This window comes from Glossina fuscipes, unplaced genomic scaffold (assembly GCF_014805625.2).
Source record: "Glossina fuscipes isolate IAEA_lab_2018 unplaced genomic scaffold, Yale_Gfus_2 88, whole genome shotgun sequence".
Lineage (NCBI taxonomy): Eukaryota > Metazoa > Arthropoda > Insecta > Diptera > Glossinidae > Glossina > Glossina fuscipes.
In genome coordinates, this window is record NW_023998442.1 from 1,023,614 (window position 1) to 1,047,532 (window position 23,919).

Sequence of the window (23,919 nt, forward strand, 5' to 3'; positions counted from 1 at the left end):
TCAAATCTAATTAAACAAACGAATCTTTTGTGAACTAAAAACTTATCAAGTAATAAGATTCTTGCAATTCAGTTCGGTACTGGATAGAAATTTCCGTTAAGAGCGCGATCGTGATAAAAAATCTTGACACATCACGGTTGTGTTCTGCTTTTATCGTGCGTGTAAGGTAACAATTGTATCGTGTAGGGTAACATTACTCAATGATGATTTCATTGGATTGAAGGAAGCACTTTACCACCAATTCATTAAAACTGGCTTATCAATCCAAATGGTATCCTCAAGAACTATTTTAAAATTGCGCTTACCGCGTTGTTTCAATAGTAATTTCTAGCAAATTAAACAGGAAAAGTGACGTTTCCAAGCATTTGGTGGGCATAAAACTTTAAAGAAACTATTTTAATCAAAGTCGCAAAGTTTACTAATAGAGATGTCAAAATAGAGCCAGGGGGTCGGTTTATATTTCGTGTAGTTAAGCAAACTCGATTACGAATTTGCATTTTGCGTTAACAGTTCTCGTTAACCAGCATTCGTTAATTGGGTTAATGGTACTTGATGGCGTATGAGTGTTAGACACTCGATAGCGTATGTAAAATATCATATTTTAGCTCGAAAGCAAAATAGCTAACGAACTTTTCATGTTCACAGGGAAAATAAAATTAAATGAAATGATGAAAATGCCAAGAATGAGCAAAGCTTTGGACAAATTAATAAAATCAAATCATTATTTTCGAAACCATTACTACTTACCTCCACCTGTTGGGGGCCATCAATGGATATGGAATTAACGAAAGCATTTGTTTGAACGACAGAAAGTGGAATATAAGTAAGTAAGTTGATATATATAGTGTTAGGTAGGGAAGAGAGATGGTAACTAAGTCAGAAAAAAAAAGAAGACGATGACAGCATTCAAGCGAACTCACACCATAGTGCAGCGGTTGTTGCAAATATCAGAAGAAAAACACCAAATGGACAAAGAGAGAGACACCACAGATCAAGATAGCGATTAAGAAACAAGAACTTGACAATAGAAATAAAAAAAAAAAACGCTGCCATAACCGTAAACCGTAAACCAGCCTTCCAGTATTGTTCAGTCCCATGTAGCATTAGTTAGTTACCAGTTTTAAGCTCTATATTGGAAAACTTTATACACCTAAAGCTTTCATTTCTATCGATCCTCCCAAAACACAATTTATTTTTAAGGCATGAATTTAAAAAAATATTTTTCTCATATTGTTAACCCTCTCGTTCCCTCGGTTTTTCTCTATTAATTCAAGTACCCTGTTCTCATAAATTTTAAGTGTTTCAACTATGTCGAATAATGCTTTCAATTTTTTCTAATATTTTTTTTTTTTTTTTCTTGTATTTGCTCAGAATACTCACCTTTTTGTGTTTTCTCAATATTTGAAAACTATATAGGCGACCTTTTTCTTCTGCTTGCAATACATTTCATTTCAACACTAACAAAGCACATAACACAAACACACACACATAAGTTTCTCTTAACAGTTATATTGTATTTTCCTTTATGACACTTGTATTTATTGTTGTTCAAGAGTACTTATGCGTTTTTGTCAAACTAAGAGCAAAAAAAAAAAAAAAAAAAAAAAAAAAACAACGCAATACCGCCTACATAAAGCACTTGGCCAGCCCAGCATATCAAGCATATAAATAACCTTGAATTTAACAAACTAACACACAGTACTTCGGTACATTTGTGGTATATATATATATATATATATATGTATAAGATAATCTAAAGAGAGGGAAGGAGACAAAGGAATATACATATATATGCGTGACGCATAACTGTGACCAACAATTGGAAAATAAACGAGAAAATAAAAATATATGTTAAACATTGTTTTGGGTGGGCTCTCGGGTGAAGGTTACATTGTATCGCACATAAATTACAAGTCAATTGTTTTACAAAAACAAAAATGACTTGCAATCAAACATACATTACGTTATGTTAGGATAAACACGAAAAGAATAAAATGAAATTTTGAAGGAACTTTCTTTAAATTTTTCATTTTCTTTTTTTTATTTTATTTATTCTAATTATTTTATGGCGTAAATGACGTATAAAAGAAAAAACATCCATATTGCAAGTGACACTTTTTGGCACTTGCTGTAGTGAAGCTGAAGCTGAATGCACTCGCATCGTGCATCATGCAAAGCATTCGTGCTTGTATTAATTTGGACCAGCGACAACATCTATTGATGAAAATGATAAAGTAAAGCGAAGTATCTATCAATATGGTCAGCGAGTAAATTCGATGATTTTTCCCTTCCTCTCTTTCAATTGAGTATTATCGAGCTAATCAGTCGATGCACACGACGCTGATCATGGAATGTTCAAAGTTGCATCTTCGCCATTCATTCTGGTGACAAAGTCTATACCTAAGCTAACAGTATCAGTTGTATACCATAAGCGATATATTTGTGTATTGAATCAAAGTTTTTCCCCAATTTTGATGATTATCAAGTTGCGGATGAGATATCAAATTCAAACGGAGCACTTTGTTGCTTTTTACCCTTAAAGAGTGTGGTGGTAGATTATAGTGATATGTGGACTGGCCAACACAGAAACAAAGTTGGAGTTAATGTCGCTGAAGATTGTTCAGTCCAGTGATAGTGAAATAAATATCGTTGATCACAAATTTTTATTGTGACAACAATCATTCTTACCAAACGAACGCGACTTTGTAGAGGTAGACAAACAAGCTCGTATCGACTCAGAAGGTTATTCTAAATCAAACGGTATAAGGTCGGTAAAAGATTGATTCACATTAAGCCCTTAATTGATATTTCCTTAAATCAAACTAAAGCTTCTTGAAGAGAAACGTTGAAGCCAGTTTAAATAGGGAAACAGAATATATTATATCCATGCAAAGAATACGCAGAAGTAACATCAAAAAGAAAAACCTGATAATTGAAGAACGTCTTGAAAGAAAAAAGTAAACAAAAAGCAAGTAAAACGTTATAATGGGACATGGCAGCCAAACCATTAAACACTCTATTCCCTTTGATTAATAGAACTGTTGATAAAACGACTTTTCACAATAAACTGTTGTATAAAAAGCGGTTTAAAAAGTGGCCAGATCCGAATCATTTTTGGGATCGTATGTCCTCGGATCTAAACATATCGGATTATCAAATTTGAAAAAAATATCTCAAAAATTGTAATCCGTAAGTTGCACACACGAAAACAAGACCGACAGATGGACAAAAAGTCATACTAAATCGATCGGGATAAGAAACGTCGGGTCTATCTCAAGTCTTTCTTGCGTGTTGCACTCATTCCCGCAAACTTAAGACACCCTTGTATCACAAATTATATATGGCATATAAAGTATTATTCCCTTAACTGCACTGAGGGCAATCGTCTTTATGTACAGGAAAGTGCAGTTTTTTAGTCAGCACCGTAAACGCTATTGAATAATAAACTTGCATTATCTAATACCACAAAATACAAAAATACTATGTCTATTAGTGCTTAGCAATATTTTTAAATTTATTGAAATGCAAACCTTAAAATATCTCGCAACAACAAAACCTATACTATACCTTCAGTGCTTTCAAAATATTGATTATACTCTGCACCGCTTGTGGTACAATAGTACATTAAATTTGTGCAGAAGTAAGCAATATTCAGAAGAATTTGAGAATTTGACTTCCTACTATACCGACCGATTTCAAAAATCATTCTGAAGATAATTCTAAGCTTGTTGTCTGTCCATCTGTCAGTATTATTTTCTTGTGCAGCTTTTGAGATATTTTGATGAAACTTGGTACACTGACAAATTCTGGACCGAATACGAATGCTACTGAAAATGGTTTGGATCAGACCACTTTTTCGCCCACTTCTTATACAATGTTTTATTGTGAAAAGACCTTAATTAGATAACTTTATGGTGATGAGCCGGATGAGCCGGTGATTCCAATATAGTGGTGGGACTATGTTTCTAATATAATGTATAATCAAGATTTGTACCACTTTTATTACAAATTACAATTTGCTTCCTTTTTTTTGTTAATTAAAATTTTATTCAATTTCCTTATTGAACCAATGAATTTTTAATAATAATAATTTTATTATTATATCATGAAGTAAAACCAAACACTAATTTAAAGAAACAAAATTATAAAATTTCTTTTACAATTAACCCACTTTTGAAAATAATTTACTTAATTATTACTTCCTCATCTAAGGCAATTATCGTATGCCCTAAAGCATATGCTAGCTTTCTGACACCGACAATAATTTTGTTGTTATCATGAAATAAAACTAAATAATAATTTAAAGAAACAAAATTATAAAATTTCTTTTACAATTAACCCCATTTTTAAAATAATTTACTTAATTATTACATACTCATCTTAGGCAATTATCGAGTGCTTTAAGGTGTATGCTAGTTGCCTGATCCCGGCCATAAAATGTGTGGGCGAGAAGGTAACTTAAAGCTTAAGTTTAACACGTGCCGCTTTAACTTCACAAATAGCTTAACTGGATAGCAGCTTAGGAAAGTCGTAGCTAATTCGCCCCTTCACGTTTACAAAAATTCTCTTCACATATTCTTCTTTAATGTTGACATCGAATGTTAATTTGAAAGTGCTTGAAACTCTAAAACAGTCAATAGCGGATTTTAGTTATCCATCACAATTAATAAAACGCTTAACAATTTTATTTATTTATTTTTTTTTTTTCAAATGTGATGAGTGTCCCGCGCGTTCGTCCAAAACCAAGTGTTTTTTATTTTATTATTTTTTTCCCCCATATTTTATATACTCGTAAAATGTGATTAAGTTGAACTAACAATATAAAATAATTTTCTAATGCTTCTGTTATTGACTTGTAACTAATGGTTTCTACTTGAAATTATTACAAGACCTGCACAATAAACCAAACTTCATGTTTGCAATTATTACTAATAATAATATGAAATAAAAAAATAGAAAAAAGTTTTTCTTGTTGTTGTTGTTAAAGTTTGCAAAATTCCAAAAGCTGGTTGAGAAAAATTTAATTTTAAATCTCCATCGAATCGCTATATCGGATAATAAATGAAGCAAGGTCATAAAGCAGGTATTACGTCATAGCTAAGTAAGCATACTTTAAATTTCTTAAAACATGAACGGAATATTCTGGGTGGTTTCATATAGTTTCAATTAACTGACACAGAATTTTCATTCATTTATTATCTGCTAAACGATTACGGTTAACTCGGTGACTAAGTACTAAGAGTTCAAAGGTGAATTTAAGGCAACTCCTACGTAATTTTGAAAGCATTCTGTTGCACCGGCTCAACGTAATGCAATTATCTTTGAAAATTGCCGACATTATCTTTACTTGAAAGAAAAGAAAGAAACTAAATTCACAAAAAAAACTAAATTTTGAATCTGGATAATGTTGACTTTAAATGGCTGATTTTTTCCCGTTCTTATACCGCGTACGAGTAGTACTGTAAGAATGCATATATGTAATATGAATAACATTTACCATTACATGTGTTACGAGTTCTGATGAATGTTGAGCAGAAATTTCCTTGATTTTTGAGAGCAGAGGTATTCTTAGTTTACCTTGCACCGCAGTCGTGTGCTTCCACCGATTCGGCCAACTTGGAGGCGAGAAGTTCCAATCCTTTTGCCAAATTTAAAAATTGCAAAATTTTCAATATTGCGTAAAGGCACAATCCGGCGTGCCCAGACCGATTCAGTTTTTGACAGTGCTCAAGGGTTGCTAAAGTTTCCTTCTAGATATTGCAAAGATTTTGATCAAATGTCCATTTACCTATTTTTTAGTAATGCGTACAAAGGCAAACTTAGTTTTTTTCACATTTTAATTGTGTAAGGGACAAGAAAAGAAAAAGACTAGTTTTTCACATATTTTTTTCTGTATAATCGCTCTAAAGCATACATCACCCACCCATTTTCTCCTTTCACGAGTCGAAGGAAAGGGAGACGAAGAATCGATGAAATTGGTAAAAAAAAAAAACGGTAGTATTCTAAATTTTTTGCAAAACTGTTTTCCGGAAAAAATACACGCCCTCCTTTTCACCCAAACAACCATCGTCACCTTATCCATCGTATACATCGTGAGAGAAAAAAATGGTGTTCAAGAATGTAATGAAAATCCAAATACAAGAGTCACGTTAAACCGGATAAAGCATGCCCGAAAGCTTTGAAAACTAAACCATTGGTAGCATAGGTCACCCATACACTTTTACTCCACGCCAAGTTAGTATGCGAAAATTTCCACCGTCTTTATAACTGGGCAGAGTCTTAAATAGAGTTTCCGGTTGGTTGTGGTTTATCCAAAACCGTCGACAATGCTAGGTAAGCCCCATCTTGTGTGGTCCGTGTTCATGACGTGATTCTAACACTCGAGTAAGGATAGTGGGGGCTTTCTGTATTGTGGACAATGTTCTTTTCATTGCCGATCACTGCTTAACGCTTCTCATTTAACTTCCTTATCGCCGGGCCTTGTACTTTAGAATTAGAAAGACGCAGCAGAGGATGTCGTAAAACCCTAGGAACTGTTCCATCATCTCTCTATTGGGAATGGAAGCTTTCTCAAATTTCGAATGCTTCGTGGCGCTTAACTCTGCGGTTAACATAAAATATCAAACCTATCCTCATCTACTTCCCTGAACTTGCAAATTGTCACGCTGTAAATGAAATATGCAGAATATAGCGCCCGAATGTCGCTGGCTTTTGATCAGACCAGAACTTCTTGTTATCGAAAATCATTCCATTTGCAGGTGAAAGGTATGCTTTTGTAACGTTAAAAGGGAAACGCACAAAGCGCTTGATTCCTTTTTGTGATATGCAGACAACTTGACTGTGTGGCCGAAGGGAGGGAGGGGGGGGGAGAAAACCCCTTATTTTCGATGACTTTGAAAATGAAACCTCATAATAATATTATCTATAACAATATTTTTATAAAATTTTTGTTCTCCAAATGTGATATGGAATAACTGATGTGAATCCAAACGTAATGCATGAGAAATATTTTTTAGAAAATAAATTTTCAGTTCATCGAATTTTACTTAAGATGATTTTACTACATTTTTGCATACAAATAACGTAAAATATCAAAGCAATCGCTATGCATATCAGCCTACGAGATTGTCGGTATAGTTCGTAAGCATAGTATATATAGATATAATCGGTATGTGTGTTTTTTTGTTTATTTCCTTTATACATAATATGTGGAAATCTTTCTGTTTCTCTTCTTTTTTTTTTTAGTGTACTTTCCTACTACAAATTTGGGTCACAATATCTGTTGCGCTTCTCTTTAAGAATATTGAACGTGCAGCTGGTTGGTAGGGATTCTGTGTTACGTGGAATAAATAAAAATTTCTAAAAATTCCAGTGGATTTTTCTTCAATAACTTCCTCAAATCTTTTTCATCTTGGCTTACGCTCGTAATTTCTAATAATTTTATCGTTATCGGTGTTCCATGCTTTGTTAACATTCAATAAACTATCCAATGTATAAAGCAATTTACTTTGAGTGGCGTGCTGAGATAATGATTTCTTTCGCTGCTTTTGTAATTTCATTCCCTTCTTAGAATATGCTATGTCTGGGCTGCTCTGCCGTCTCTAAAAATTCTTATTGTTGAACTTTCCTTTTAATTCAACAGCAAATTATTACCTCAAGGCGCCTTTCTGTAGGCAACAATTTTATTTTATACCTATGCCTAATAACTTTTGTACACGACTTTAATTTTTAATACAATCATGAGGAATGAATTCAATTTTCTTTTTACACGATTTCATTTAATCGAGCAGCTTTCGAAAAAAATGTGATATCTTTTAAATTTTCAGGGACCATTTTTTATACGAATTGCTATAAATATACTATTTATAGATGAACCGTTTTTACACTTTTAAAACCGAAAAATATGAATTTTTATGTATGCACTTTTTTTACGCGAATATTTATAAGGTGTTTTACAGGGGCACAACAAATGCACATGGTGAAGAGTCGGAAAATTATATCTATAATAATTTTATATCCTAAAAACAATTTCCAATCTTAAGATTATAAAGTATTTTGTAAAGTTTGGGCATGTCACTTGAGTGATTGTTTGTTTTTTTACGGTGGTCTTATTATAATCTATAAGATTATAGCAATCTCCTAGATCAAGCTTTCTTATATTAGCTCGTACATGCTATTGGCGCATTTAATGCCCGCTGACACCTACTTATACACTACGGTATTTTTCAGACATATATCTAATATATCTATTATAACCGTTATTATGAGCACTGCCACAGCCGTTCTCAAACTTCATCTGCTTTCATCACTTCAAAGTGTACACGTTTCGATTCGCTTATCTTAAATATTTCAGTCATAAATGCTCTGACAAGAAGATTGGGTTAGATTGGTTTGGAATTTTACAGTCATCAAAGGCTTTTATAGTCGACGAGTTCTCTTCTCTTATCTTCTGGGTCACGTAGTGTATCCATATTCTGAAAACTATAGTAAAATGTGGATAAAGCTTTTTTAAGCGATTTGCGAAGCGAATTGTATCATGCGTCCGCACGGCGCAGTGTGCAGCTTCCTGCTACGCATTGATATATAAAAAATTAAGATGAATCGATTGCTGTTTTTTCCGTACGGTGTTTTATACGTTTACTAAAACGTACTCTTACTCCTCTTTTTGTAGGATTTTTCAAGTACACCTAAATCTCATTTATTACGTTTTTTTTTTCCACGAAATTTAATTTAACGCGAGTTTAAGAAAAGGAATTCTGTTTTTACACGAATTGTTTTGTTTTAACGCGGTCTTGAATATTCTCTTAATGTTCTTTTATCAACTTTTTAAGAACTTATGTATCGTGTAAAAAGCGAATTACGGTTACGATTACTTATCCCCGACGTAAAAATTTGATTGATTGACTTTCAACCATGCATGCGTGTGTAATTATGTGTATATTTAGAGGAATATAATTGTATTCATTTATTCCTATTTTGTTATTATTTATTAATACAACTTTTAAGCCCACACCTAGAAGTTATCGCAACAACACAGCAATCGTTGTATGTTTTTCCCTTAAAACATTTGTGTGGAAGTGTATCGCTGCACGCCTTTTACGTTACTCTCTCTGCTCAATTTACGATGATAATGTTATGCTCTGTTACACTTGAAAATGATGAGTATTTTCTTTGTTATTTTTTATTTTTTCCTTTTGTTATTTTCCACTCCATCCTCCCCAACCACCATATACGCTTTACTTTTTGTTACGTTTCACTTTTCTCTTTTTTTTTTTCTATTCTGCAAGTATTATTTTGCTTCCTTTTCTAAAATGCCGTTTACGTTCTTTTCTTTCTTTTTTCCTTTTTTAACACAGTTTGCTTTAGGCGTTTACGATGACTACGCCATAATATGATGTTCATAATAAAATCAGTGGAAAACACATGTTGAATACATTTTCCAATTGAATTCATTTAAAATAATTTTCAAGTTGTTGAAATTTTCGTTTAGCGTGCATGATCTGTAAGGAGGAAGAAATAGTTAACTTTACTACTTCTTTATTTGTTTTTGTATAGACTTGAATGATTTTTCTGCAGCATACTTTTCAACATAACTTGTAAAGTATTTTTCCCTTTTTCTTTTTTTTTTTAATTTTTGTCTGTGTGTGTGTATGTAATAAGAATGTAATATGGTTTTCAATTTAATTTAGACAAGTAGAAACATCCTACAGTTATATTCATATAACGACTCTTCCAAATAAAGCGCTGTAGCGGAAAAACTCGAGAAAGTGGTCCGAACCGAACCGAACCATTTTGAATGGCGTCCATACTTGGGCCTAAACATGTCAGTGTGCGTCAAATTAAAGAAAGCAAGAAAGCAAAAAGGACGAACTGGCAGACAGGCTTAAATTGATAAAAAATCTCGTCAGTGTGATCACAATAAATTAAGACGGACAGACAAACAAACTGACTTAAATCCTCAACGAATTTCTTCCTGAATCGATCGGCATAGTAAAAGATAGATCTGCTTCGAATCCTTCTGGGTGTTGGGTACACTTCACCACACACTCAACATAACCTTGTATCTACTACAAGTAATCTTTTTGTAGGGTATAAAAATTTTTTTTTCTTGTTTACTTATCAGAACTACCTCTCTTTGCAATGCCTTCCGTCATGTTTACCATATTTACTGGTAAACACTTTTGCAACGTAAAGTTCGAAGAACAATAAGTTACCGGGAATAGCTGAACCGAGGAACACAGGCTTTTTTCGCGATTATTGTGGCAAACTTGCTCTTCAATTGCAATTACTTTCCTTATTTGCATACAAGTACACGTAGTTAAAGTTTATTTATAATTTCGACATTTTATATAAACACATATGTTCATCTATATATTTATGTATACATATATATGTATGTGTATCTACAAAATTTATAAGGATCTGAATAATTATAATTTAATGAGTTTATTCAAAATAAATATTTATTTTATACAAAATTCAGCGTTGCTCAACCTCTTGACTTTTTGAGTAACTTGACTTGTAGCCACATTAAAAAGTCATCGCCTTGGCAAAATTTGAACTCAATTATTTTTATTAAATTTGATAGGTTTGTGGTTATATTTTTGGATTCTCACGTCAGCAGAAATTTTAAAAAAGTTGAATAAATTCTGTTCAGGTGCCCAACAGCTTAATCCTGAATCCTAAGTAGTCGTTAAGCTGAATCCTAAAGTAGTCGCTAAAGCTAAATTTCTCTTAAGATTATGAAAACCGGAAAGAACCTTAATCGATAGGAGGGGACAAAGATTATACTTTGCCTTAGTTAAACTCACTTACCCTTGAGCGTCTTGTAAACACATTGTACAGTCCTGCAACTTGTAGACGTTCTATTCCTAAAACGTCATTGGATATAGACGTTTCCAATCGGGGACGCATTTACGGTACTCATTTGTCGATTTAACTCAAAGGCAATTTTCGATTTCCACTATCGAAAAACTTTCAATGGATAGTGAGTGGATGATACACTATAACGTATGAATTTTTTTCGATACCGAATATAAACGAACAATCGTGTCGTTTTTGTACTTTGTCATGTGAAATAGCTGGACAATGCGAATCTGCCATCTTATCCTTACTTTGTTCATTGTTTTTGTTCATCGTTTGACTGGAATTACGGTAGAGATCGCAAATTTTGTAACACTTCGCTTCATCACTTTAAATGCGATGCTCCATCGAAAGGTGTCAATAACAATAATCGCGAACATACTATTTCCATGATTCCGATTACATCTTGTTTCTTAAGTGTTATAACGCCCTATGACGTTATCATGATTGTGTGATGTTATGCGAGATGTTATTTTTTTCAGCCAAAAGATACATTTATGTAGCATATCACACTTACGTTGGCTGAGTAAGCACATTTTCCATACCAATTGCAGAGTATATTTGTTCCGACCAAAATTCGCGCAGTTGTTGTTGTTTGACAATCATTTGAGTAAATTGATGCACAAATTAAAGGCAAGTTCAACGTTGTTATCTTAAATTTCACTTCTCCAACTCAACTGTTGCGAACGTTGGCATTGCCACAAAGGTTGGTTTCACGGGAGAACGCAGAAGGATTGACAAGGAGGTAGACCAGAAGACATATGGCGAAACGGATTCAGGAAGTGTAGAGAGGAAAGACAGACTGAAGGGAAAGACGAAGCGTCGCCTGAGTAGCCGAGAGGATAAGAAAGGCGACTACCAAGTCAGAATTCGCTGGCTCGAGTTTTCTCTTGTTGTACTTATAGTGAGTGCTCAGTCGGTAAAGACATCGATTGGGCGCACACCCACTAGCTTGCGGCCAACGTCTGCCTATCCCTTACTCTTTTCTCTCCTCTCTCTCTGGGTCATATCAAGAAAGATAGGCACTTGGTGGACGATTGTATGGAAGGAAAGAAAGATGGAAAAACAGGTAGATTAACTGAGCATAGGGAAGCCTAATCGGATCATTCTTACTTTATGGGATCTCGAGGGTGTATTTCTACGTACTGCCAACCAGAAGGCCAACTTAAAATACCCATATTCGTTAGTGATAGGAATAAAAATGTATGATTTATCCAGAAGTACCTTAAAAAGCTATCGGCGAACTATTTCCATTTTCAGAAAATCGCAAACGTACACTTTTGTTAGTAAAAGACGAACATGTCGTAGATATCGGAAAATTCACTCCAAATCCAATATATCTTGTTTTCAAATTTACTTTTTATTTATTCTTATTTTTGTTGTAAAATGTAAAAATTTCTAAACATGTGTTATTTACTTAATTTAAATTAATTTTTTTCCCACTTTTTTTTTGCAGCAATTATTTCGCTCGCAAAATCCCGGTCTTGCTGCTGCTGCCACAAATGCTGCTGCTGCTGCTGCAGCGGCTGCAGCTGCCACATCGGCTGCTCCGCCCGGAGCACCGAATGGTACAATGCAGCCACAACAAATGCAAATGGCCGCAGCCTCTCAGCAGTTTTTGGCGGCTCAGCAAAACGCCGCTTACGCCGCTCAGCAAGCAGCTCCTTACGTGATTAATCCGGGACAAGATGCAGCACCTTATATGGGTTTGATAGCCGCACAAATGCCCCAATACTATGGTGTAGCACCGTGGGGCATGTATCCGGGTAACTTAATACCACAACAAGGTACACAACCCAGAAGGCCACTAACGCCCTCACAACAAGGAGCGGAAAATCAATCTTATCAGGTGAGTGATTAACTAAGTGCTTAACAAAAAAAAAAGAAGAAGAATTCTTAAAAACCTGTCGAATTTTTTAATCATTGTTATCAATCATATTTATTGTATGTATGTAAATGAAAAAAAAAAGAAAAAAAAAATTAAAATTTTAATTTAAGTTTTGTAAAAACTTGATTTAAAACTCAAATGTATGTATATCGCGTATATATATGTATATTAATTATAAATACTGTAAATATATTCTTATAAAAATTTAACCTAAAAATATTTTTCTCTTTTTTGTCTTTTTCTCTTCCACAACATCACATACATACATACATACATACATACATACATGCATACATATATATCCGTTTTACTTATAACCCAAATAATAAACAAATAAACAATACAAAAAAAAAAAACAAAACAAAATTAACCTAACCCTTGTACAAAACAATCGCTATAAAAATCAAACAAAATCAAATGGAATTCATAATCAATCAATTTTTTTTTTTTTTTTTTTTTTTTTTTGTCGAACACATGTACACTACTACATTTCTTATGCTTTCATTATGACTGTATGATGTATATTAATAAAAATCGATTCGACCATTTTTGTGTGTGTGTGTGTTTGCAACCGTGCGCGCGCGCTTGTACATGATTATTGATTGATTGATGGGCGTGTTTGCTGCCCATAAAAAAGGTTATACCGGCATTTTTTGATCAAAGCGGTTCGCTTGTTATGGGACCACGTACAGGAACACCAATGCGTTTGGTTAGCCCAGCACCAGTCTTGGTACCACCTGGAGCGACACGCGCTGGCCCACCACCGCAAGGTCCGCCCCAATTATATCCCCCTCAACCTCAAACTGCACAACAAAATTTATATTCACAACAAAATGGTTCAAGTATTGGAGGTAAGTAATCATTACGATCTGCTATCTCATTGTTACTAAATATACTTAACATAAACATATTTATATATGTGTGTATAAAAGAAAAAAAAATAAAAACATATATATACATATCAGGTTGTCAAAGATGAAACTTACAGAAAAAAAAGCTTTTACTTGAGCTTTTGATTGTTCAGCGATAATTCCTAGACAATCGGAAATTGACTCACCGTTGGTCACCTTTACTCGGTCATTGTAGTTCTGGTCGACCGCGTGTGTACATGTTATCGCTTTGCTGCGAATTTTAGTGAAACGATTTTATACACTTTGCAGCGTAGTAACCCTAAAACTCGTTCGATTCGCGATGCTGCAGTTCCACGTGCGAACTCAAACTTCATATTAATGCAAATTTCTGCGTAGCCAAGTCGATATAATAGATAGGGAATGCGACGATCACAGTGCTACTGTATTCGTGAAATGAAATCTCATTGCGACAGAGCATACTTGATCTTATCCCCCCATTAGTAAGCGCTTAACACCTACCAGTGTGATATGCAATCAGTAAACTGCAGCCGTTCCCGTCTCTTTCTCTTCCCTAACTTCTTTCTGAGCGTCAACTTGTTACATACAAATATAGGAAATATCTTCTGACTAATTGGGTCACGAAACCCTACACCGTGTACGGTACAAGAATATATTAAGTTCGTCGGACGTATGCAACGCCCAGATAGATCTACTTTTTATTATACGTATTACACTTAGAATCACTTTCTGAATCGGTCTAACCTTGTCCATCTGTCCATCCATCCCATTGTCTCGTGTTTATTCTACAGGTCGCCAATATTTGAGTGCCGGATCGAACCACTCTTTTGATCACAACCCTTATTTTGAAAAATCGTTCTTCATGTAACTGTACCAAGCAAAGTGATGATATAGGACATTTAATGATGGGCCCATTCCTATAGTATTTTTACTTGTCTAGAGCTTACAATGTAAACCGGCGAATAAAAAAAAAAAACGGAGCGTTGACAATCTAAAGGCAATGTTATTGACTACAAATTTCATCCTTGCCAACCTAACATATACCAACTTAAATATATATATATGTATATATATATGTGTTTTTAAATATATTCCATAAATTAACCTCAAATTATTTATAATAAGTAAAAAGGGAATTGTTATTATTATTATTATTATTATTATGGTTATTATTGAACTTTTTTTTTCCTTTTTAACTTTAAAAACAATGCTCGATTAACCATGAAGTCGTAGCGCTTTAAGCAAATAAATAAAATTTAAATTAACTCGTTTATAAATATAAATCCTTGCATATATATGTATATGTATATATATATATATATATATATATGTATACATGTATATATATGCATATATGTAGATCGATATATGTAATATATACAAAAATATATATCCGGACGTTTATAACAAATAAGTGCGTGTTGGCTATTAACACCTATTAACCTTTTTTTTTTTTTTGAATGGCCTTATAAATGAAATTTAAAACAAAACCTGTTCTTTGATATAAACAATATAATGTGATAGTAATAAACAAAACCCCATAAATATAAATTACTCGCCTAAGGGCGAATTTTAGATACCCAACTAGACACATCTTGTTCTTCTTATGTTATAAAGACCTTACAATTTAAATTGAATTGCAAACATTGCTATATTGCTCAGCTCTTTCATTGCTATTGTGTCTGTCTATCCATGCAAAACTATTCTCAATGGCTTTAATATAAACACATTTCAATTTGTAAATAATTAACGAAAATTATTTCTGTAATTTTATGTATTTTTGTTTTTTTGTGCGAGATTTATTAAATTTTTACAGCTCTTGCTGGATGAATTATGTGCCCATAATTAAATTTTTGCAAAATTTTTTTTGCTTAATTTTATTATTGTTCAAACAAGTAAAAACACTGTAGACTATTCAATAAGTGCCCTACACTACCCTAAAGTGCCGAGAGAGCGCTCCGAAATGAATCATTTTCAATAGCCTTCGTTCCTGTATCAAGGCGTATCAAGTTTTATCAAAATATTTCATACAAAACTGGCTGGAGGACAGACGGACAGACATCGACGATCGATTCAGGAAGTGATTTGGAATCAGGAGGAAACTAAAACTCATGTTTTGAAGCTATTCAGACAAAGGCTCACTTGTTTGGTCCACCATAAAAATGCAAACACTATTTAGACAGTCCCTACTCTCACAGTTGTTTGCCTTTAATGTATTCCTCAACTAGATTTGCTTGCAGTACTTAACTGAGCGCTTCTATGCAAATTTTCGCCTTTACTATCATCATCTCACATCATTCAATACGAAATAGTCAACTTAGTTGCCTCATTTGCTGTTGGTAACCTGCCATACTAAGGGATTCGAATAGCTTTTAATGCACCGCAACATTGTGATCTCGCCGTACACGCAGTAAGAACTTTGGGCCACAAATATGAAGTTTCGTCATTGATACTAAAACAGTTCTCGTGGATTGCATTACGCCTTTTGTGCTTCAAACCGTGACCTGTACTTTTTAACAGAACTTTATTTATTTATTTACATTTGAAATTCAATTTTTTATTTTATTACACTTGAAATTAATAGTTGAATTCGTGTTCACTTTGTCAATATTTTACATACTGTAATATGAAAGCAGCAATCTGACATAATATTACCTAAGATTATGTGGCGCTATTTAGGTCACCTATTTCAAAATCTACAAAGATTTCAATACTTGAAATGCTATGTGATGTGACGAGGTGACGATCCGCAAAACCAAATAAGTAGGGGAACACGAATTAAGTGTTGCACAAAAACACATTAATGCTTGTGCTTTAATGTTACCAAAGGCAAGGGAAATCTACTATGCTTCCAACTTCCTATAGTGTTGCCTATAAAATAACATTGATACAAAAAAAAAAAAAAAATGTTATCAACCGTTTGCATTTTTTAATATTATACAAAGCAATTTTTAGTATGTTATAGAATAGTGTTTTATTTATTTAAAATATTGATGCGTTATATAAATTTCCCTATTTTTAATATTTTTCTCCTCCAGCTTGTTTACCAATATATGAAAATTAATTAAAAAATCATTATTTCCTCTGTTTTTTTCAACTATAAACAAGCTTGACATACTTGCCTACATTTATCTTCTTGCCTTGATTTAAAAGTTAAAGCTTTATATGGTGTGGACCGACAAATAAAACAGAATACAAGCAAAGCATAATTCGTGCGAAGTCGGACGATATTAGTCATACATTAAAAAACGACTATTTCATGTTGGGTGACACTATGATGTACACGAAACTTCAACATACAGCGTCGCCTGACATCGATCGGATGGGTACACAAAGACGAACATATATCTTTCGTTGACGCTGCACTACAAATAAAGATTCAGCGCTTAGTAGCTTATATATAAAACATTATAGCCGGGCTAGGCCGGCTTTTAAATATTTTTATATGAACTTACTATTATGGAACTACTACTAAAAATTACATCTCTTTGCAAATGGAGGCATTCTTTCCATAACAAGAAGTTGTGCCCAAGAGTTTTAAAAATCGAGATATGTGTTCACAATTTAGCATAGTTATATTTAACGAGAAGGGATATTATAGTCGGACATTAAACACCTTACATAATGTTGTCTAACACAATTCTTATATTTATTATAGAACACAAAAATTAAATCTTGTTTATATATTAAAGCATATATTTCATGTGCGTAGATCTGGGGAAGCGAACCCAAAACGCAAACTAATGTAGTACAAGTTTAATCTTTACATGGGGCAGGATCCAAAAATAGGCCGAGATGGTCCAAATTTGGCACAGTTCATTTTTTCATATTAAATTACTGTTACTATATAATTTTTATCGTGAAGCATTAAAAATTATACTTTTTTGTAGTATGAACTGCAGTTTTCGTCATATAAGAGTGGGTTCAAAAATTGACCCAGCCGATCTAAAGTTTTCATACCAATTTAGAAAGCCGAAATACTACTACCACTTTCACCGAAGAATTGAAAATTACAGTTTTTTTCGATATAACGACTTGACGACTTTCAATATAACGAGTGGTCGAAAAAGTGGACTGATATGAACCATTTTCAATAGCGCTCGTCCTTGGGCAAAACACTGTACCAAATTTCATCAAAATATCTCAAAAATTGGGACCTGCCGCTTGAACACAAGTTTACATAGACAGACATCAGATAGATGGACAGGCCTAGATCAATTCAGATAAAGATTCTGATCGGATAGAAAAGTCGTTGTACGAACAACTGTAGGACGAGTATTTAATAACTGACCGTGGCTCCGCCTATAGTGTTTTTATTTGTTTCCATAATCGATTTTTTTATAAAATTTATTTTTAATTATGGTCAACTCATGTAAAGGCTTTTGTTTCAGGAGAAGGATTAACACAATTACGCTTTTTTTTGTGCGATGCTTTTTGTGCGATTCTTTTTTTTGTGCGATTCTTTTTGTGCGATTCTTTTTTTTGTGCGGTATATGAATATCGACACATTGAATTTCGCCGAGAGGTTAGGTCAATCTGAACTGCGTTGGCATCACTTTTTTTGCTATCAGTGTGTATGTACACATTGCAACAGCCATTTTCATACCTATTGCATCAGCCTACTTCATTAGGCATGCTCAATGTTCTTATGCATATATTGCATCAGCCAATTTCAATACATACTGCGCCATCTAATAACTTTAGTTAATCGCAAAAACTTATCACCGACTACATGTTAACAAAAAATAAATCGACTGTAGTATCTTTAAGTGACGAAAGCGATTACGAAGCAGTTCATCGCAAAAATATGCGCGTTTTGAACTACGACGAGTAGTATTGAATTATGTACATATTGAAAATTTCTCCTTGTTTAAAATTAGAAATTAAAATTTTTTTAAATGTTTCAATGTGTAATTTAATTATTTATTTTGTTTGGAAAGCACTTTCTTGCTATTTCGTAAAGCTTTGACATATTTTCTAAGTGAGACTTTTTTTATGCGGTCCCTCTCTACCGCATAAAAAAAATTTTCTTTAATATGCTGTGAAAAATTATTTCTTATAGCTATTTATGAAGTTTTTGAATATTTTTTTTTGTGCGGTTTTTTTTCTGCGGTCCCTATCTACCGCACAAAAACAGGTTTGCCTGTACTCTTTTTTCGAATTAGACACCTTTATCTTGTTTATCTCCGTATGTCCGTATACTTTTTCATCTAAATGACGACTCAGATGTTTTTCCTAGCACTAGGAAATGAAAGCGAGCCCCAAGCCAATGATTCCCATATTTGTTGATTGCAAACGCAAAAGAAATGAGTTTAAAGGTACAAGACACTGCTTTCGACAGTGGACAACAACTAAACTTCACTTGACTGCTAACCGAAGCTTTAATCGATTATGCGGTTTTCTAATTTTACAAACGGATTGAAAATCCCTCTATAGTGGTCTCAATCGTTTCGTATTGGAATCGCATTTCCTTTGACCATTTATTCGATTTTTTTTTTTAATATTTTAACCAATTGAACAGACCAACTAACTGGCAATTACCTTTCTAAATTGTGTAGCATTAGATAATTCGTCATTCGTATTCATTCCTTTTTTTGCATGTGTACGTTTATATGTTTCAGTAAAAATTACTTTTACATTTTAGTTCATAAGTTTTTCACATTAGTCCGATCTGTTGGAAAATTGCAGACATGGCATTTGAAATAATTTCATAAATAATTCCATATCAATAACTAATGTTATTATTTATGCCACACATGCCAAGTAAAAAGTCGTTAGGGTTTATCGGTATGTGTCTATCGAAATAATTTACAAAAGTTCTCTATAAAGTACTTTCTTTTGTATGTATACATACACGTATGCATTTATTCTTGATAAACATCGTTTCAATTTTACGGTTCTGGTTGCCTGTCGTCGGTTGAACGAATGATTGCTATCTTTGTTTGGAAAACCAATCATAGCTTCAAATTTGTTGTATGACTCATTAGCAACAAAAAACAAAATTAAATTATATTCGACCAAGGTCGACCCGACCCTTAAATGACACATAGCCCACCTTCGCCTAATGCTACAGTTCTTTGCATGTTTTCATGATGTATACCTTTCTTTCTTTCTTTCTGGAAGCGTTGCTGAGCATTACAACTCTTTCCATTGCTACAGAAAAAGAGGCTTGCCTGAGCGCACTGTTCCACCAGTTCAGAGTGTCTATACGAGGAAGCTTTTGAAACAATGAATCAAAATCCTCGTTGGGGATTTTATTAACAAAATCGCTAAACCCTAAAAAAAAGGTTATTTTGGAAGAATATTAAAAAATATTAAAAGTCTGGGGCCATCTTCTTGAGGCAGAGTCTTCAATTTAAGAATCTCCGAAGCTTTTTCTTTCGAAATTTGAATTTCCAAAAAAACCAGCAGAGCAGCAGTATTGCATATATTAGATTTTTATATAACGAGTGAGTGTTTGAGAGAAAGGGCCCATTTGCGACCAAAACAATGCATGCTCATTACCTCAACTTTTGAACCAATCATTCTAACAGAAAGCAAGACTTCTTTTGCAAAGAGGTCTAATTTTTGATATATAGTCCCATAATACTATGTTCCTATTAAAATGGGGTATAATTTTTGTTTTCCAATGCAAAAATAAGAATTGTGTTAGACAATGTGGTTTAAGGTAATTAGTAGACGCCCCTAGCCCGACTATGATGTGTTCACTTGTTTATTAATAGAAAATTTTGGTTACATTAACTAACCTGTCGAAAATTTTATTATAAGCACTGCTCTCTACTGTAAGATATACGCATGAAGAGATGTAAAACTTTAGTAGAACCATTTGGAAAAATAAAATTTTTCGATCATTTAAAGTGTTGCCACATCCGCAATTGCCTTTTAATGACTTTCTGGCCTATTTAAGAGACGCTTGAAACCTATAAAAAAAAAAATTGATTTTCGGAAAAATGTACAGTAGCAACTTACCTCTTAAACAGTGCTTTACTTCTTACGTCTTCGTTAAGTGCAGAACGTATCACATATCACTAATGAGAATGTATGTATGTGCCTTTGTTAGTCTCAGCTTAGTACTATAATTAGAATTATTGTTGTTGTTGTTGTTGTTATATTTGAAATCAACGAATAAGCGCATAATGCAATGAGAAATATAAAACCTGCATAAGGCTTGGGCTTCACCGAATCTATGCTGCTTCATTTTGTTTATTCTTAATGTCAACAATATTCGAAATTGTTTGAATTTTTGCATGCCAATTTGTTCCTTTTAGCTTTGCTTTTAAACGGAATTGTGTAACGGTAAACTTAATTAGTAATAAATACAAATATATATATATATATATTTCTCTAAAATCCTCTAATATTTATTAGCTTAGCTTAGCTTTGCTACGTGAGCCTCATTGACATTTGAAGCAAATACTTTGTAATCAATTTGTACTTTTATTTCGGTTAGTTTTGATATAATGACAACAGTGTATATTATTGGTCATCATCCATTTACACACACATGCAATAGTGCATATGTATATATACTGTGTATACTGTGCGTTTGTCACATATTTTTGAGCAAAAGCTTTTAATTTTTAATTATTTATTGATTTTCTTTTACTAAACAATCCCAGTTATATAGACAAGTACATACACACACATATCCATATAAGTTAGATTTTGCATGTCAACTCAATCCGAAAACATATCCATATCACAAAATGCTTGCAATTTGAACTTAGGAATGAATTGTCAAATGTATTCCTAAGCACTCAAGCACGCGTGCATACCTGTAAACATATATACGTGCGTTCATGCAATATTTATAGAAACTAGGATACCTGACATATATGGTACACGCTCACACATACGTATATATATATATATATATATATATATATATACATATATGTACACGATACACAAACATTTGTAATTACGTGCTGTCATTGTTGTTTTACAATCACAATAACATATTCACATCTACACACATGCACATGCACATGCACCCCCAAAAACATACATAAATACTTACACATAAGCTACATTGTACAACATTTTCATTTTCGATTAAATGAGTATTATTCGGAACAACTCGAAAGCCTTATGTTGTAGGCATTATTGGGTTGAAATATTGACATTACTTGTATGAATGTGTGTACGTAAGCATGTATATATATATATATATATATATATATATGCTGTGTATATGCATGTGTGCCGAATGTGAGAGTACAAAATGGAACTTTTCACCTTTAATGGACATTTGCAAAATGTTGTTGCCAAACTTGTACTACTATTAGATTGTAGCCCGTTTACAGATGTGCAGGTGTATTCACATCACACCAATGCAACGACAACGGCAGCAGCATTAACAACACTATACCTCAACACTTTCACATTAAAATGTAATTTTATATAATGTTGAACTGTTTTTCTTCTTCTTCTTCTTCTTCTTATTTTTGTTCTTCTTTACCGTTGTGGGTTGTGTTTTTTAAACGCACACAGACACACACATATATATATACACACCACATATACATGCGTGCATACAAGCATATTTCCACCCACTGTAATAGCAGTTCATGAACGCATAAATCCCTCTACCGAGTTTATGTTTGTCTGTATATGTGCATCCGTACTTACTTATGTAGAAATTGAAGGAATAGTATGAGTAATTTAATGTGTTTATTATTATTATTCTCTAAATTTTTTTTTTTTTTGTTCCATTTTTCCTCCTCTTTTGCTTTCTTTTTTTTGTTTTTCATTATTTTTATACCTAAAAGCAACACAACACAAATAATAGCAATAATAATAAAAAAAGAAAATAAAAAATAAATAAAAAATGAAGAGAAAAAAAAATGTATAGTCGCAGAGAGACATATGTTAATAAATAATTCATAATATTCATGGTATTGCAGTTATTGTTGTTCTTCTTGTGTTTGTTGTTTATTCAATCTTATAATTTATTTATTGTTATAAAGTTGCTTACGTTACATTTGTCCGTCTCTATTTTAATATAAGTGAATTATTCGTGTGTATGTACACAATGTATGTGCGTACTATGTTAAAATTGTCTGTAACAAATGTTTTACACCTATCATAAGGATTTGCTAAATATATATAAATTTATATACCTGATCACCCTGAATAACCGAAACGATCTAATAACATATGCTTTTCCCGTACCGTTAAGGGGAAAGTATCGATAGGCTTATATAAGAAAGTTTCAACCGCTAACCACCATCTTTGTGCCAGTTAATCAGCAAGGGCCGTTGAACTGAACTCTTCATCTTATTTTTCGACACCTGGCTAAGACGGAAGGAACGCTTTCGTATTATGCTTAGTAGCTTTTCAAGCAATTGCAAACTTAAGAGCAAATTACGAGAAGATCAAAAAATGGCTGTCGAAGCGGTTTCGCGCCTGAATCTCTAAAATTTGACATCCCTGATGACATTCCTTCGAAGTTCGGCACAGACGAGTACATAAGAGTCGTGTCTACTACGTTTGCGGGCTCATATTCCAGTGCGATTTGATCATAATTGGTCGTAGACGTAATGTAAATACCTGGCCGATATCGATTGTGCACATATCCTCTCGGCTTCGGTTACTTCCTTCCTCCCTATCTCTTTTTCCACTTTTTCCCCGCCATCATCGTGTTACATATACGAGAAGGCGTACCCTTGGTGTTTGTTCGTTCATTGTCGTTAACATATGCTATATATGGATGTTTTTCAAGTCCATACATCTGCCGGTCTGTCCTTGTGTACATAACACTTTGATCTTTTGTCGGTGAAAGACTGACGAGAAAACGCTTCCAGGTTGAGTACAAATATGATTTTACATATAACACGACATGATATATTATTGATATAACAAGCGAATGCATTTTTAGGTCCAGAAGGTATTGACGGATGTTAAGAGATTCGGCTCAAGCCGGATATAATTTCTTTTTTAGTTTTTTTCTTGTTGTTATTTCTAAATATATACCCATGAGATTTTTTTTTTTTTATATATTATTTTCTTTTTTTTTATTGTGTTACTATTGTTTCGAGTATAAGAATTACTTATATACTTACGTATAATCACAAAATAAATCCAAATATTTGCTTTCTCTTCAAATTGCTTTAACCCCATTTAGTCCAATGCACAATTGCTTGCATTGTATATATACATATATATATATATATATATATAAATATATAATATACAAAACGGCATCATCAACAAAAACAACAGCAACAATAAATGGCAGAAAAATTTCACCTGTACACAATACTGCTGTCTATATATTTCTGTTTTTTTTTTCCTGTT

The 23,919-nt window shown here is 33.2% G+C and overlaps 1 protein-coding gene across 4 annotated transcripts in view; it reads left to right on the plus strand.

Moving 5' to 3' along the window:
- Positions 1 to 23,919, plus strand: part of LOC119638334 (maternal protein pumilio) — a 421,934-nt gene that overhangs the window by 387,621 nt on the left and 10,394 nt on the right. For all 4 annotated transcript variants that reach the window (XM_038035068.1, XM_038035069.1, XM_038035070.1 and 1 more), the window contains 2 exons: positions 12,320 to 12,712; positions 13,389 to 13,602. In XM_038035068.1, coding sequence (XP_037890996.1) covers positions 12,320 to 12,712; positions 13,389 to 13,602 — 607 coding nt within the window. The remainder of the gene's footprint in view (positions 1 to 12,319; positions 12,713 to 13,388; positions 13,603 to 23,919) is intronic.